General features: G+C 39.2%; 1 protein-coding gene across 2 annotated transcripts in view; it reads right to left on the bottom strand.

The window, feature by feature from the left end:
- Window positions 1–467: 467 nt before the first annotated feature.
- LOC124789562 (threonylcarbamoyladenosine tRNA methylthiotransferase) overlaps window positions 468–18,678 on the bottom strand; it is a 127,120-nt gene continuing 108,909 nt past the window's right edge. For both annotated transcript variants that reach the window (XM_047256965.1, XM_047256966.1), the window contains 3 exons: window positions 11,572–11,752; window positions 8,776–8,922; window positions 468–744 (listed from right to left, as the gene is read on the bottom strand). In XM_047256965.1, the coding sequence (XP_047112921.1) occupies window positions 499–744; window positions 8,776–8,922; window positions 11,572–11,752 (574 nt within the window). In that variant the 3' untranslated portion in view covers window positions 468–498. The remainder of the gene's footprint in view (window positions 745–8,775; window positions 8,923–11,571; window positions 11,753–18,678) is intronic.

Below are 18,678 nucleotides of genomic sequence, written 5' to 3'. Positions count from 1 at the left end.
TAGTTGTGCATCTTCAGGATGCTAGTTGCATAAATTCAACCTTCTGCTACAAAAGCTATTTTCTCCCTGAATACGCCTCATTCTATACATATAAATTAATGATTCACAAATCTGATATCATGCACAGCAGCGTCAACTGACTTTTAATAGTCAATCAGGACATTATTTTTGTTTAATAGGAGGTTCTGGGGCTGTCACAAGTATACTATACGTAGAAAAATAAAATATTTAAATATCTTTAGAATATTTTTGTTGTTATAAGTGTATATCTCCTGTCAACGGTATCTGTTAAACACCAAGACCTCACTGGAGTAATATCAAAGACTGTGAGGGAGAATAAACAGGAAAATTCTTTTGTACTTAAAATTACACATATGATACCGTTTTATCTACTGTATTTTGATTGGAATATTCTACTGGGGAACCAATTACACAGGCTATGATATAAATATACAGATACTATAAAATGCTTTGGATTGATGTTTATTTTAAAGTCATTTACAATGTAAACCACATCATCCTTGCCACAATTGCTAAAATGACAAACAACAGTGTGTAAGGTAATAAGTTATTAAGATCCTTAGGCACTTTCTCACTAGAACAGTTATGCTTCACATGTGCAGAAGTGAAAATTTCTTCTACTGCATCTTCAAAAGGTTCTGCTATCATGCTATGCTTAGTTGTTGAAATAATCTTCACGGTTATCACCTTTCCAAGAAGTTCAGGTCGCTTGGGCACCAAAACCTACAATAAATAATAAAAAAAAGTATACATAATACTTTTTCCCATGTCTTTTTGTTTACTGGATCTGCTTGATACACAAATGAGTGTATCTACTGTCATACACCTTTGTACAAATCTGTTACTCTACAGACCATATTTGTATATTTAAATTACCATATTCAATACTCTATAAATATCAGAGTACACCTGCTACTAACATCCCTCCTCTATCAAAATTAAGTAGAGACTTTTGTGATTATATCTATATTTAGCTAGGCATATTCTGTACATGAAATATAACTGTATGTATTATTTAGAGTAAGTGTCCATTTGTAAAAGGCACAACAATGTATATGACACACTTCATGACTATTACTTACTTAAATGGCGTACACATAAACATATCTTCTGGTAAACCTTCCGGGATGTAAGGTCGTGGTCCATGAAACTCTTCAGCTCCTAACATTTTGTCAAGAGCTGCGCTGGACATCTTCAGAGGGGTGTTTCTGTGGTGTCACCGCCAGACACCACACTTGCTAGGTGGTAGCTTTTAAATCGGCCGCGGTCCGGTAGTATAAGTTGGACCCGCGTGTCGCCACTGTCAGTGATCGCAGACCGAGCGCCACCACACGGCAGGTCTAGAGAGACGTACTAGCACTCGCCCCAGTTGTACAGCCGACGTTCATAGCAATGGTTCATTGGCAAATACGCTCTCATTTGCCGAGACGATAGTTAGCATAGCCTTCAGCTACATTTGCTACGACCTAGCAAGGCGCCGTATTCAATTGATGATTAATATTATGAAGCATGTACCGTAACAAGAGATGTTCTACAATTATGGATTAAAGTTAAGTATTCCAGAAGCTACATACTTTTCTTTATAGCATTCATTACGTATCCTGTTTCAGACCTCATGCCAGCCTGCGTGAGTTTAAGCGCGTGCCTTTCGGCTTCCTCTCATTGTGTCTAGGCTGTCTTGTCTAGACACAACAGTTTCTCCTCCGGTGAGTCTTGCCGACTGACGGGTCGGACGTCTGAGAGCGACTTATATATCGTAGAAAGTGGGTGTGACCAGAGTTGCACGTGATGTGCAGAGATAATCTTTGTCAGAGATAAAACTTAACTATCGATCATAATCTCGCCACGGATAAAACTGTCTAGCAATTCTGTAGTGCTACTGTCCAAATATCACTAAGTTTCATGGTCTCTTCTTTCCGATTAAAATTATCCCTATGTTTATGTATTTCAAGTTTCATGGACCACGACCTTAAATTCCGGAAGGTTTACCAGAAGATATGTCATCCGGTCGTGAAAGCCTTCATAGTACACATAAACAACTGACTGTTTCCCTTCATCTGTGTGAAGTGTACATTCTTGGCTGTTTGTTGTATGGTTTCCATACGGAGAAATAGTGTTAAGTGGGACTGAAGACAAAGAATTCTAGCACACAACTGTTGAGGCTCTCTTGGGCATTTGTTGATATATGGCCTGTTGGCTTTTCTGTTTCGATCTTCAGCTGACATTAGTTTAATGATTATTCTGTGGTATTGCCAGCACAATTAGCTGGTATTCTCAAAGATTCACTTTCACTTGCTGGTAGTGCTCAGTCCACCACCAATAATGGAGAGGTGTATCTTTGAGAATAGCAGCCACTTGTGCTGGTGAAATGTCAAAAAAGTCATTAAACTAATGTCAGCAGAAGATACCAAGTTCAAAATTATTTGGGTACAATGCATGAGAGAGACCGGGGGGATCAATATATAATGGCAATTAGGATTAATACTTAAAGAAGGGTGCAATTGAAAGAGCATTCCATCTGGTGAAAATGTTGCACCATAGTTCAATAATCTTTTGCAATAAATTCAATATTTCAACTTGAATTGCTACGGACAACAGAAATTTGAAGATATTTAAATAATAATAATAATAATAATAATAATAGAGCATTAAAGCAAGAAACAAGTGATGAAAGCACTTACTTGTTAAGCTAAGTACGTGCAGCAGAATGGAAAGATTGAATGAAACACACGAGTAAATAATATCTTTCATAAAATTAAGAGACAGAAAATACAGCAATAGTAGTTGAGCACAAAGTTGTGCCCACACTAGAACACACATCTGTAAACCTAAATTGTGCCATCTGAGTACACATTCCGGGGACTGCCACTGCCTATTCAGCTGGCACAATGCAGCTGTACAGGTGTGTGTGTGTGTGTGTGTGTGTGTGTAAAAAGGGGGGGGAGGGGGCACTGTAGCTTTAAAAACATATTCATTCAAAAGCTAGATTCTTATCTGTGTGCCAGTCAAAAAATTCAATGCTTACGTTTACTCCTAAATTACCTACTTTCTGCCAGCACTTGCCATCCATATTTAAATCAAAAATATATAAAAATAAAATGAAATAATAAATAAAAGGCGATGGAAATGCAGTAGAAAAAGTAAATAACAATACAAAAACATAGGTAAATTGATAGATAATATGGAATATCAAAGAAGAAAAGTAATGGGGAATGCAGCAAGAAGTAATTAGATATTTAGGACTTTTACTAAATAAGGAGAGCAAAGGGGGGATAGAGGTTGGGGGGAAGAAGGATTGAACCATCAATTCCACCTCTAAACATATACCCTTTCCTGTTCCATTCGCAAATGGATTGAGGGCAAAACGACTGTCTATACATGTCTGTACAAGCCCTAATTTCTCTTATCTTGTCTTTGCAGTCCTTGGGTGAAATATACATTGGCAGAAGTGGAATCATTCTGCAGTCAGCTGTAAATGCCAGTTCCCTAAATTTTCTTCATAATATTTCACAAATGATCACCATCTTCCCTTCAGGGCTTCCCATTTGAGTTCATGGATCATCTCCATAATAGTAGCATGTTGATTAACCTACCAGCAATAAAACTAGCACCAGCTTCTGAACTACTACCATTGGTGGGGGTCCCAAACGCTTGAGCAATACTGAAGAATGAGTCCCACTAGTGTTCTATACGTGGTATCCTTTGTACATGTGGTACACTTTACCAAAATTCTCACAATAAACCACTTTTGACAGTAAATGTCATTTGGACTGAGGCAAATGTGTTTCAGAAGCAGTGGCGGCTGCTGTGTAAGAGCACAAGAATACCCTAACTTTTGACACCTTGAAGATTTATTTGTTATTTTTCTTTGAATGCTGTTAAACATAAGACAGATGCTGCAGTCTGAAAGATACGACAGTTAAATCTACCACACCACTGCTCTTCTAGACTCTGTGAAACTTGGCAACACGACTGTGAACACGCCTTCAATTATGCACGTTTTAAGGAGCTTTTGCACATGCGTGACTTGCATGGGCAAAATACATACAGATTTGATAAACAACGTGCATGTGTCATGCTGTGCACATCTAGCCCTTGCTGGTTAACTAGAAGTTTAAATCAGTGCCACCCCAGTGGTGTAGCACATGCAGCAGATTTTTATCCTCATTTGTTTGGCATAAATCCTGCTAGATGATAGCACACTCCTCAGATATGCTAATTCACTCACTATATAGTAACAGTAGATAGGACATCAGTATATGTTGAAGTTGTACTGACAATAAACCTATTTTGTGGGTTTGTGAATGAGGTATTGCATATGAAGTTATGAATTTAGTCATACAGTAATCCGTTCAAGGCATTGATAATCATAAGGGCCTAATGCACGTCACCATCATTTGTGAGTTTGTAGCATTTACTCATGCTTCTGAAATCTGTTGATATTAAGGTGAATAAGGTTTATCTGTGCTGTAGGCATATGAAAATTTACAAAGAGCTGTGTCACTGGTTTCTCTGATATTCGCTTAAATGTGGGATTGAGGGTAGTGTGCGTTAGGCTCTTACGAATCTCAACACCTCACTTGTATTTTAGTCAAGTGACCATGCTGGTAGACATTACTACTTGAGTTTAACCATTTCCACAAATAGTAGTTTGTGTTTGGAATTTGTTGTTTATTGTGTGGGAATCGTCTTTCATGTGCAGCGTGAACACAAACTATGTTGAATCTATTTTAAATGCTAACAGAAAAGTGAAGCTGTGAGTACGGGTCATGAGTGGTGCTTGGGTAGCTCAGCCGGTAGAGCAACTGGACACAAAAGGCTAAGGCCCTGAGTTCAAGTCTTGATCCAGCACACAGCTATAATCCGCCAAGTTTCATGTCAGTGCACACTCCACTGCAGAGTGAAAATCTCATTCTGGGAACAGAAAAGTAAATTACCAGCAAAAGTTGGCCACAAAGGAACTAGGTTCTCCAAGAACAAACCCTTTGTTTAAGAGAGTGACTACATCAAATAAGTGTGACTACAATCAAACATTTGACAAGGAAGTGTACAGCTAGCACAAGTTGTTCTGTGGATGCAGTGCAAGAATATCTGGTTTTCAGCCCAGAAGTAAATTCGTGAACTAATAAATTTGTTACGGATCTTGTCCATGTGTCTCAAAAAATGGAAAAGCACAAAAACTCTCATTTATGCAGAAATGTGAAATGGAGAACTGCAAAATCTCACACATTATTTCGTTATCGCCCTAAACTGTACTTAATTATGTACAAAACAACAAAAATCCACAAGAGCAATTCTTTCTTTCATCATGTAAGTTATGCGTCTTCTTCTTCTTCTTATTATTATTGTTATTATTATTGGCAGTGCCTGTAGTTGTATAAACTTGTTGATAAGCATAACTGTTATAATGCAGATGCTATTTCATGTTCTCAAAATTGTCTGAATCAAAAAATTGTGAACACCCAGAATGTATAATCATGAGGAATCACTGTTCAGAAGTCAAGAAGCACTGCATCTATATGCCTGTCTTGATACATGGCTTTCAGGATGTCATGTGAGGTAAGCACACGTTGGACTTCACATGATTTTTTGGACTCCGTGCTGACTGGCACAGAGGAGGTCATTCTGTTCGAGATACCTCATTATATTTGAGCTCAGAATATGTTTTAAGACTCTACAACACCTGGATGTCAAGTATATTATAAGGTAGTGTTGTGGATGATTTCCTCTGGCCTTCTTGTACAGGTTTTTTTCTTTGACGGTCTTCAGTAGGTTATTTTTAAAAGTGGGGCTAACTCAGCCACAAATTCAGTAGACATTCCGTTGGGCCCTGGAACTTCGTTCAATTTTAATTTCAGGTGCTTCTCAGTGCCACTGACACTGGTACATACTTCACTCATCTTTGCATAATGATAGCCAAACACATTCAGCATATCTATATCTACAGCAATTTGGTTTGTTTCACATCTATCATGCAGTAGTATTTGTTTCTTTAGAAGTTTCTTTGCAGCGAGTCCTATCATGAACGCTTCTATCCAACTTGAGCCATAGTTCCTCTACATGCTCCTATCCTAAGCTCAATGTTTCAAGTTCCTCAATAGGATATGATGCTACTGCCTCTTTAATCTTAAATCTTTCTACTTGTTGCTCTCTGTATTTTGGAAACTACTGTTACCACAAGTGTTTCATGATCACTGTTTCAATATGTACATCCTCAAACACGTCAGGCCTATTTGCTGCCATTAGACTGAATATACTTACATCGTGAATTAGGTTCCAAACTATCTCTTCTAGGTGGTTTTAGAGAAGGTATTTAGTAATGTTTCACAGGATGTTTTGTCATGCCAATCACTAACAAAACTGTAATTATGACAGTTTATTGTCAGGTGATTGTTGTCTCCTCTGATTATTACAGTATGACTGGGTAACTTGTGTACTAGTGAAGTGACGTTTTCTGTACAGTTTTCGGTTACATCAGGGAGTGAGTCTGGTGGCCGATAAAAGGATCAAATCATACATTTATGCTAACCCTTAATACAGAGCCTTACCCAAACTATATCGCATGTAGCTTCAACTTCTGTCTCAGTGGATGTGAGTGGCTTGTCTACCGTGACAAATATACCACCAACATTTCCCATTAGCCTACACTTTCCACGCATGCATAATTTTCCCCACAAATATCACTTTTATATAAGAAGTTAGTTTTACACTAGGAGAAACCTGGCAAACAGGACAACAACTAGACAGGAGAAACAGCTGTTGGACAACATGTGTTATGAAAGAAGTTCTGCATCTTTTTTCAAACAAATGTTGGCATTTCTGAGACTGAGGGTACCGATGAAATAAAGTTAACTTGTGAAATCATTAACTAAACTGTGGGTCTGAAAGTGATCAGTCTTGCTACTGATGCTCTATTAGTTTCATGTAGAAAAGTGCAGTTAACCATTTGGTGAATGGGTAACAGACGCTGAAAGACAGGGTCACTTATAAGAATGAAATTTTATCAGAAGCAAAATTATGCAAGAAATATTGTGTAATACACTAAAAGATTATAAAACATCAATGCTATCAAACTCCTACATGATCAAATAAGTAAAGGATTTACAGACAACGAGTCTGTAATGTCCCTACCAGTCAATCAAGGACATAAATAAGATTGGAACAAGACAAATTCAATAGGAGCATACTTTGAGAGTAACAATGTTATTAAAACAATCTTGTTCACAGCCAGGTAACAGTGGAGTCAGAAGACAAATTTCATAGGAATGTAATGAAATTCCACAAAATCATAGGAATATAAAATGTGAATATAACGATCAGCAATGATTATGTGAGGAAAATATTTAAAGAGGATGGAAATGGTAGTAAATGAGGAAATAATGCAACAGATAATTTTATTTAAATATTTGGGCTGCATTATAAATATTAACGGGGTTAACTCTGATCTAGAAGACAATATCCTTATATACAAGAAACTCAAAAGGTCCATTAATAAACACTTTGGCAAGCACATAAGTAATGATTTCAAAACCACAATGTATGCCATTATCTCTAAACCTATTCTGTTTTATGGAAGTGAGAAGAGGCACATTAAGGCACCAACGTATGAGAAGGACAAAAACACTAGCAATGAGAGTATGTCTTATAACAGACCAAGTGAGTAACTTTATGAAACAAAATTACAAGTAATGATACCTAATGGGAATTCAGTGTTAACAGAATGACAAGTTAAGAACACAATTACTGACGGTAATGACATTCTAATTTGTAACAGATAACCCAAAGCAAGATGAGATGTTGACTGACTACAAATAAGATGTAGCCAGCAGTTACATCAGTTTTAGAATGGGTTTCTTTTATCCAATCTTGTATGATGTAAGAATAAAATTTTAAAAAAACTGTGAGAAAGGCCCATGCTCAGTTAACGACTTGATGCACATGAAAGCCAGAATACATCTTGTTAACATTCATCGTCCCTGTCTCTTCCTGATAGTGTATTTTACAGAATTGGGATGTTTAATAATCAGAAACAAACAAAAATTTGGTTCAGTGCTTAAAAGATGATCAGTAGTGTAATTACAATGTGCCATTACAGATCTTACTTTCTCTAACCTGAACCCATAAATATTTGACTACAGGGTTCACATTATTTTTGACATCCGTGTGCATTAACTTCAGGGTAGTGTCACATTTTTTCCTCCCTTACACAAAATGGACCAATGGAGAGCACTGCTACAGATGAGATCTGAAAGTCATGATAGTCAAAATACAGTGCAAAAGGAAAGCAGTCACTTAGTCAAGAAGGCTGTGGCCATAAACTGATATGGAGGTACACACAGAAAGAGGGGAAGTTTTATAAGCTTCTCTCATTTGTTCCTTGGGGTAAGTTTGGTAATTTCTCACCTTACATCTCCTAGATACATTCATTTTTCATCTTTTTCTAACATCTAGAAAGTGAACTTTTTGTTTCCGTCTAAATAATCTACTTGTACCTATGAGACTTTGTGTCATTATATCAAGAACATCAAAGGAAAAAGTATGGATCTGACTAGAGATCCTGCTTCTTCTACTTCTCGTTGCATTTGGATTTTATGAAACTAATTGTAAAAACAAAAGTAAAGTCTCATCTTCATTATCAGCAGCAGCAGCAGCAGCAGGAGGAGGAGGAGGAGGAGGAGGAGGAGGATACTAAAATTTTGGTAATGAATGATGTACTATTAGTTTGAAACAAAAAACATTTGCAGAAAATAATACCTGCTCATAAGCTTTGGTGTGACCTACGTAATGCTTCATATCATGAGACAGTTCTGTAACAAGAACTTTGCATATCTCTCCACATCTCCCTTCATATGGGAAGTACGATTGAAAAAGCTCTGACAACTGTTTTGTTCTTTTTTTAACCTGTGAAAGAATGCAAAAATTCAATGACTCATTAATTAAAAAGAAACAGACATCAGAATAAGAAACAAGGTCCAACAGGTGCAAGAGATTCCTAAGGCCAAGATAAATTAAATCACTTCACTGTGCAAGAACTGTAAGTGCGCCGTACACCATGGGTATTACTACTGAAACACAAATATGGATAGCAAATAACAAAATTTTATTTATAGTGCATATACAGTATAGTGGCATAGACAATAAAATATGTATTATGGAAAGGACAGACTGCCACCTACCACATAGAGGCAGTGATGGGTTGCATATAGGCACAATGAAAAAGACTGCTTAAATATTAAAGCTTTTGAACTAAGTCCTTCTTCTGTAGTAGAAAACATGCTCGCACTTCACGGGCACAGCTCGCACACACATGGCCATTGTCTCAGGGTGCTTGAGCCCAACTGTGGCTGTGTCTGATGGAGCAGCAATCTGCTGGGAAGGGTAATGAGCTTAATGAGGGGACATGAGGCACTGATGTAGAAAGTGGCACAATTGGTAGACCACATAGCTTCTTTCGCAGGTGGCCCCGCCTTCGATGGGGTAGGAAACTGTGACAGATCTGCAGTAGGTGGTAGCAGGATGATGTATGGGTCAGGTCTTGTGTCTGGGTCTATGGGAGGCATATGAAACATAAGACAAGGGGCTGGGAACAGGGGTGAAGTAGGGATGGACAAAGATATTGGGTAGGTCTGTTGGGTGGCGGAATAGCATTGTGGAAGGGGTGGAGAGGATAGTGCACAGCAGAATAACAGGTAGTTGAAACCACAAAGGAGAATGTGATTCAGTTGGTCCAGTCCTTGGTAGTACTCAGACATGAGAGGAGTGCTCCTTTGTTTTCAGACAGTGGGTACGTGGGATGTGACTGCTGGAAAGACAAGGCACATGAGATCTGTTTGTGTACTGGGTTGAGGGGGCAATTTCAATCTATAAAGGCCTCCGCAAGACCTTGGCATATTTAGAGAGGGACTGCTCATCACTACAGATGTGACAACCTTGTGTGCCTAGGCTGCGTGGAAGGGACTTCTTGGTATGGAATGAGTGACAGCTGTCAAAGAGGAGGTATTATTCATGGTTGGTAGGTTTTACATGGATGGAGGTACTGATATAGCCATCCTTGACGTAGACATCAACATCAAGGAAGGTGGCTTGATGGCTTGAGGGGAGCAGGTGAAGCAAATTGGGGAGAAGATGATTAGGTTCTGGAAGAATGTGGACAGGGTGTCCTCACCCTTGGTCCAAATCAGTCTGTGACTCAATGTCTCCACTATGAGATGAGTAGCAATCAGTCCTTTCTGTATTGCTGTTATTCCATCCTGGACCTCTGCTTGATTAAATATGTAAGTGATAAGGAGGTACAAAGGATGCAAGATTTAGTTACAGAGCTGCCACCACCGGTAGCAGAAACGAATTCAAGCAGGCTGGGCATCGAGTCAAACTGAATTTGGATGACTGATGAATCATTCCATGCTGCTTCAACTCTCTATCAGAGTTCATTAAACACTGTGGTTAATGGGTGTTAGTGTGCCAGTCTCTCAGTAACCCACGAGATGTCTTCAACAGGTGGGAAATCTAGAGAATGTGCTGGTTCGGGCAACCATCTAACACACTGGATACTAAGGTAAGTCAGGACAGTAAGAGCAGTGTGCAGTCTTGCATTACTTTATTGAAATATGACATCATGGCAACCTCAAAGATAGGGCACAGTCATCAGCTTTAACATGTCAGAAAGTAATGCTGCAGTCCACATTACAAGCTACAAGAAACTGAGGTAGCTGTGTTGTGTTCTCAATGGCACCCTATACTATCACACCAGGCATTGGGCCCAGGTGATGACGACAAAAGCTATTTGTGAATGGGCAAATCCATTGTTATTCTGACCACAGAACTGGGATTGAAAAGGCAATGTGCTGCCACTGCGGTGTCAATGTTATTTTGGGCACACCATTGTTGGTGTGCCTCTTTCAGCTGCTATCTCAAGGAAAGTCCCAACAATGGCCGCAGTGCAGGCTGTCTGTGGTGTTCAAAGAGACATCACCCTGTCCATAGAGATACAACTATCTTACTGCAAACAACCCCATTACCTCACTTGAAGTGAGGGTGTACAATTCTGAACCAGTGAGCAAACAATGTGTCTGCCTTCTCGGGCAATAGTCACGAGGGGCCACTGTGACCCTGCTGGACTTTAAGAATGGCTCTTTTGAATCCACTGATTCCATATTAGGACAACAGTTGTGGAATCCTGACTAATGCGAACAGCCATACTGCATAATGATAAACTATAGTCTCCTTAGGCCTCTATCCTGCCTCCTTAGGGCTCTATTTTGCCACTGTTAAACTCAGACGCATGCTAGTAGACATTTACCCTTCTTACAGGAGGCATAACATTATCTTCGCACAAACAACCAACAATGACATCTGATTTCTGAATGAGAAATCCAAAGTATAATCATTCCTTACATACAAAACATAGTTGAAATTACTCCTGCCTACTGAAATCTTAATCATTTGCATTTCTGAGCAAGCACTAAAACTCAAGCAATTGTGATGTCTGTTGCATACCACTGCCATAGCTGAGAAAATTTAATGACCAGAAGCGTATAATTGAAAGCTTACCTCGTGTGGTGGAATCCTGCGCATTCGTGCGGCAGGTGTTCCAGGACGGGGGAAAAACTGATTTATGAACAGACTAGGAAACTTGTATTTTTTACATAAATCAACTGTTTCTTGAAAATCATCATCTGTTTCTGTTGGAAAGCCACAAATTATATCTGTTGCAATTGTAACACCAGGAACTCTGAAAATTTGTAATAATAAAGGCAAAATAAGAACATTTTTATTTTTGCACAATGTTATTATATTGTATTGTTATACAAAACTATATTCCAAACAGCCTTCCACAAAATTTGGAGGTGGGTGACACAATGTATGAAAGCAGAGCAAAAAAAGGGACATATGCTGTTACAAAGTACTCTCCCAGAGCATAAAAACTAAGAACCCCCTGTAGCTTCCTGCTAACACCATTGTGCAGATGACGTCCTGAAATGTTAGGTAATTCTATGCAAAGAAATGTTTTTTGTATTAAAATTTGTTTAGTACCCTCAGGAACTAAAGAATAATTTAGTGGATGCACTTTATTAATTAGAAAATCTGAAACGTTCATAAAAATACAAAATAAAATGAAAGGGTACTATATATAATTGCAAACAATAAGTAGGAGAAAGGTAAATAGAAAAAGAAGCTGTGCAAATAAGTATAACAGTATTAAACCAGAAATAATCGTAAAGAGAAAATACTGACTTGAATCAAGTTTTCAGCAGAGAATTACAATCTTGTGCTGATCTGAATGGGCCATCACTGTGCTATCTTTGTAATCAACTGGTGACTCAAAGTATATTTTCTGACAATCTTAAATATGTAATAGTGACACTCATTCACAAAAGTAGTGATAAGAAAACTATTTCTTGTTACACACCAGTATCATTCCTTTCTGTTTTTCAGAACTTTGGAGTCCTATCTTTGTAACAGAAGGCAGGTCACACCAGAAAACTAAATTCAGGAGGAAGGAACATAAGATGCTCTGTCTCACAAGGTTTGATACTGTGTCTGCTGCTGTGTTTAAAACGATTTTTCAATAACTTTAAATGACAGTTCAAAAACTGAAATGTATATACATTTATCAGACACAGCTCACACGATAGGTTTCACAGTGAATAGCATAAGTCTTTATCTCACAAAGATTAATGTTTTGTATTTTCAAAGAACCAAAAATAACCTATTGGTACAAGAAGCAGATACTGATGAGCTTGCCTTATATTTAGATTTATTAGGGACCAGATGGATGGCAAGTTTATCTTTTTGTAATGGAATTTATTGGCCATCAGCTTACATTATACAGCCAGTCTACTTACAACACACAGCTATTGATAGGACATAGAGTGTTACAGATAGACAAATACCCTATAACCAGTATAAAACCAAATGTTATATAATACTTTTGTGTAGATCACTGTCAATGATATGTTGGTCTTAAGATGCAGCAACAATGAATCTGTACATTGCATGGGAAAGTCTATGAGTCTGTGTTGCTAAAAAAAGCTGTCACATGTGCTTCACATGTTCATGTAGGACTGTAATACTTCCGTGTAGTCTGGTGATTGGTGTCCGTTTCTTCTCCACATAAGCAGAAAAAAGTCTCTATAATGATATTTACATAAATATCTGTATTTAAATTCGAGTCTGACTGTTAGGGAGGTGAGGTGGCTAGGCACTGAACTGATATAAGATTTCACGGGATAGAGGACTGGCAGCTGAATTGCTGAATATTTATTGCCATTGTATCTCACTGTTTCTTCCTACTTCTTTTGCCAGTATTCTCTCATGCATCTACATAGGATATATCAGTAATCAGGACTTGAGATTGCAGTCTAGGCAGTAAGTCCTATAAAAACAGTTCCTTTGGCCAAACGGTTGACAGCTTCATTGCCTGTGATCCCGTAGTGTGATTCCATCCAAGCGAAATTAACAGAATAGCCTCTATAATGCATCAGTTCCAACACTTCAAAAATACTGTACACAATGGGAGTTTTTAGTCAAATAGGTTCTAAAACTGTTTAAGTACTGCTGTAGCAGCTAAAGAAGCAATGAGTAGAAAATATGCTGTCATCTGCAAGCAGAAATGAAATGCTTCTAGTATAACAATTTCTCTGGTCATGATACTTCCCTCTGTTGGGAATGTGAATAGCCCAGAATTCTGAAAATATGGTATGCAGAATGCATTTCCATTAGTCATTGGTTTTGGAGATATCAGTATACACACATCAAAAAAAGTTTTGCATCACGTCCATTCCGAGAGTTCCAGAACCTGTACAGAAAATTGGAATAGAGATCAACATAAACATCATTTCCGCCTTTTTTACTGCTCATGAAAACCACATATTGTATGTTGCACCACCATACAGCGAGACCTTCATAGGTGGTGGTCTAGACTGCTGTACATGCTGGTACTTCTAATATACAGTAGCACGTCCTCTTTCATTGATGCATGCCTATTTTCATTGTGACATATTATACACAAGTTCATCAAGGCACTGTTGGTCCAGATTGAACCACTCCTCAACGGCGATTCGACACGTGTCCCTCAGAGTGGTTGGTGGGTCACGTTGTGATACAATATCTACAGTCAACATCTGTCTTCAGGAGTTCTGGAACTAGAGTAATGCAAAATTTTTTTTGATGTGTGTAGACATACATTGCGCCTGAATACTGTCTTAAAAACTGAAACAAAGTTTTATTGTTAACATGAGCCTCATTGTCAAAGGTAATACCAGATACTAAATTCACTGTAAATTTCAGTGGGAATGTGACACTAAAATTATTTAGTGTAGGTGCTCTAATGATCTTCCTTGAAATCTCCGGAGTATCTAAATACTCTTGGACTAGGAGAGGAAGACGTCTAGTGATCCGGAAGTGTCCAGTTAAACACTGCATGGTTACATTTGAGGTGATTGATTTCAGATTACTTCCTTTTAAGAAGAAATCTGGAGCAGAGAACCACCAGTGTAGATGGATTGGAGGTTCATGTGCTTCACCAAGAGTACATTGGTAGGGTGGCACTCAGCACTTCATGTTACCATTCATTTATTGTGTTGAGGTAATTGTCAGTTGCAGTTCCATAACAACCACTCCCATAATCAATAATTGGACATACCATTGTATGGTAAAGTGCCAACATTCAAGTCCCACCCGAGTCCTGTCATAGCTCTAATTATGCTGCGAGATATCTCGCATTTCTTAGCCACATATTTTGTGTGCTCCATCTAGGTAAGCATATGGTCCCAGATGTTTGACTACAATCTTTGAAGGAAAGATGTACGAGGCTACATCTATTACCGCTAGCAGATTCAGTCTGTGCCTTGACTACAATACTGCATTTCATTTAGCTATGGATACATCCAGACTGTTTCTCGTGAGCCACTGTTGGAATGCAAATATTGGTGGTTATAATTAAACTTTCCCTACTTAGCACATTATGACATGGAAACTAATTACCGTACAAGTACCAATCTTGGTACCATTAATGTCAAGGACATTGGGAAGACAAATAAAGTAGAATCAATTCAATTGAAACACTTTTAATGTGCTGCTACGGTACACCATACCATTACATACTGGTATCACTACCACTACAAAAGGGGCTAAAATGGCGCACATCAATGTCCAGAAGAGTCTGAAAGTGCAGGATTGCATTCTGCACAGTAGAACGAAGCATGTCCGTAGGTATACTGGCTACACCTCTTGATATGTTGCACTTCAGATCAGCACATGTGTGAATGTTACTCTGGTAAACCCTGTCCTTTAGGCAGCCCCACAAACAGAAATCACAGGGAGTGAGATCAGGTTATTGTGCTGGCCAACATTTGGAAACAATAGGCTGACAATTCAATCACTTCCAAATGTGTTTCCGAGAAGCGGGTGAACTTCATGAGCAATGTGTGGTGGGGCCCCATCTTGCATGAAAACTGTTGAGCTCCAATGCATCTCTCTCCTGTAGGGCAGATATGACAAGCTGGTGAAGCATATCGCAGGAATGGTGGCCAGACACACTGCACATCTGTGGTTGTTGACCACCAACCTGTTAAAAAAAGAATGGGCCAATGACGGATGTAGGCATGAAGCCACACCATATGGTGCCATGTTCACCATACAAAGGAACGTCATGCACAGTGACTGGAGGTGGAGACCTCATACTCAGCAGTTCTGTGTGTTCACCTCACCCATCACAGAAAAATGAACTTTGTCTGTCCATCCATATAACAGCCCTCATCAATTTCAATCTTTGCAAGAAAGTGGAGAGCAAAGTCAACACATTGTTGTGGGTCCCATGGTGCAAGCTGCTGTACAATATGGATCGTGTATGGATACCATTTGAAAATGATTTGAAGCGCCTTCTGTACAGTGATCCATGGGATGTTTAACTGTCGTGACACAGCATTGTCTGCCATAGCAACAGCGATTTCATCAACCACTTGTGGTGCAACCGGTCATTGGCCTCTTCCCAGAGCAATGTCCAGTTCTCCAGTTGATTCAAACTTCGTCATGCTCCAAATAGCAGATGGAGTAACAGGACTCTTCCATAATCCTTTCAGCCGGCAAAATTCTCGAAGTGCAGCTGCAACATTACTGCTGTTTTGATAATAGAGCTCCATCAATAATAATGGCCTGCTCCTTTGTCCAAGCTCATGTTGATGTGTCAACAAGTGCACTGCGAATGGTCAGATGCGTGAGAATATTAATTACAATCACTGATCACGGCAGCTGGTGGCCATAATTGGAACTGGACAGTGACACTGTGATGCATGGAAATCTTGCACCCCATACTCTCATCATTAATGCTGTCAAGTTTGGTACTCATATAGTTATCATCTTTCATGTTACAATGTGTTAAATACAGAAAGTTTAATTAAAACCACACGGTATTGTGATTGTCAGTTGTAACTTGCAGCCTTTCGAGAGGTACTTTACATGTAAATACATATATCATATCTGTATCGCAAAACTTTCACCATCTACAGGAATATCCTAAGCATGTCAATGGTGTAGCTATAAGGTGGATGAGGTGCCAACACAGATCCTAGTGGCAATCCAATACTCGTAGTTTACAGTCCTATTGTTTGTAAGACTAATGGCAGTCGATTAAAGAGAGAGAGAACAGGTGTTTTTTAAATGTGTTGGGTATGCCTTGTTCCTTTAGTTTTGTGCTACCACTGGGAGTATTATGTTATCATAGGTGCTGCTTGGATCCTGAAATAAAGTCAACAGATACACATTTCAGTTGAAGCAGAGTTGTATGTCACTAACCAGATGTAAGACATTATCTTCAATAGCTTTCAGGAGGGGGGGGGGGGGGGGGGGGGGGGGGGGGGGGGGGGAACTTGATTGCTAGGGAACACGTCATAGCATACCAACCATCTCTCTGACCCAAATCTGACCATGCTTTCCACCTGTTTGTAGAGATATTACAGTAATGCTATTGGTCAGTCAGATTCCCTGGTTTGAGTGCAGGTGTCATCCTGCTGTCTTTATGGGATCAATGTTGAAATGTTCAGAAGACATTTTATTGTAAATATGGGGTAGGTATTGTTGTCCCTCATATCATAAAAGGTAGTGTTTTGTAGTGACTATTATCTGGACCGATGGCAGTATTTTTAGCAGAGGAGAAAGCTCTCTCCAGCTCGACCACTGAGAATGGCTGTAGAAGAGGGTGACTGTCATTGGGATTCAGATCCTCTGTACTAAGCGGGTGCTTGACTGGGAAGAGGGGATCTGTTTTAATGGTGGGGTATCTACGATTTCTTAAACCTACTTTACGTGTGCTAAATATAAACAGCTCAGTTTGGCATGTTTCGCACTTAGAAGACCTCACATACTCCTAATTTGAAGAAAAGTGTGTTGGCTTATTTGAAATTCTTTTCATTGTTTCTTACATAGCTACCTTTTAGAAAAGAAGAGTTTATTCAGCAAAATAAATGTGGGTGCATGCTCATCACCTACAATTTCTTTTCACACATTACAAAGTTAGAAATTATTATACAGAATAGAAGGAGTTGTCAAGGAGAAAGTTTTACAGTCTGTTTTCAAACGAATTTCCAAAAATTATCCGATAATGTAGATACAGGGATCAATGAGTCCCATTAGCTGAAAATAAACTGAAGTGCTTGGAGGAATAAAGTGTTGACCATCAATTTAACGAGAATTAATTCACTCAAATTATCTATTGAGGTGTAATATACCACTTAAGTGAAGTGATGAGCTGTACAATGTTTACAGCAATGATGATCGGCAAACATGCAATTAATTTTTATTACTTTATTTACTAACTTTTTACGTATCTACTGCATGGAGATTTTGTGTTATCTGTGCTTGTAACAGAGTGTGGATGGACACAGTGTTTCTTCAAGATGGGTGACATTGGCAGTTTGGTCACACTTAGTGGCACCTACTGGTTTGGGGTTGGTTGGGTTGTTTGGGGGAAGAGACCAAACTGCGGGGTCATCGGTCTCATGGGGTTAGGGAAGGACGCGGAAGGAAGTCGGCCATGCCCTTTCAAAGGAACCATCCCGGCATTTGCCTGGAGCGATTTAGGGAAATCACGGAAAACCTAAATCGGGATGGCCGGACGCGGGATTGAACCGTCGTCCTCCTGAATGCGAGTCCAGTGTGCTAACCACTGCGCCACCTCACTCGGTGGCACCTACTGGTTTGGTGACTACTTCATGACCTGCGCCGCTGCCCCAGTGACACACTGTGCTCCATGGAACAGCGCACACAATGACAACGAACTACATCATGAAGGAAATGGAAGAGAAGTCAGTCTGCATCAATGTCTTAACAGAGAGTTGGATCTGAACTGCCTATCAATTTGTATTACTGGGTATAATAGCCAAATCATAATCACAGAAGGTTATTGTATGGGATGTTTTGACTTTGTATGAGCTGGAAGAACATATGTATGTCTTCAAAGAGTGACTTCTGTTACTTAGTAGCTTACTGGAAATAAATAAGCACAATTCCATTTCCAGAACAGGTCAAACTGCACAGTAGATGGATTCCCTAGAAAGAAGATAGTGAGAGGGGAGATGTACTCTGAAAAAGTAAGTCAGTAATTTCAATTAATACGCCAACCCCCCCCCCACCCCCCCCACCCACCCACCCAGTTCCCAA

This window comes from Schistocerca piceifrons, chromosome 3 (genome assembly GCF_021461385.2).
Source record: "Schistocerca piceifrons isolate TAMUIC-IGC-003096 chromosome 3, iqSchPice1.1, whole genome shotgun sequence".
Classification (NCBI taxonomy): Eukaryota; Metazoa; Arthropoda; class Insecta; order Orthoptera; family Acrididae; genus Schistocerca; species Schistocerca piceifrons.
The sequence above is the reverse complement of the archived record's forward strand: the minus strand, read 5'-3'. Positions and strand labels throughout refer to the sequence as shown.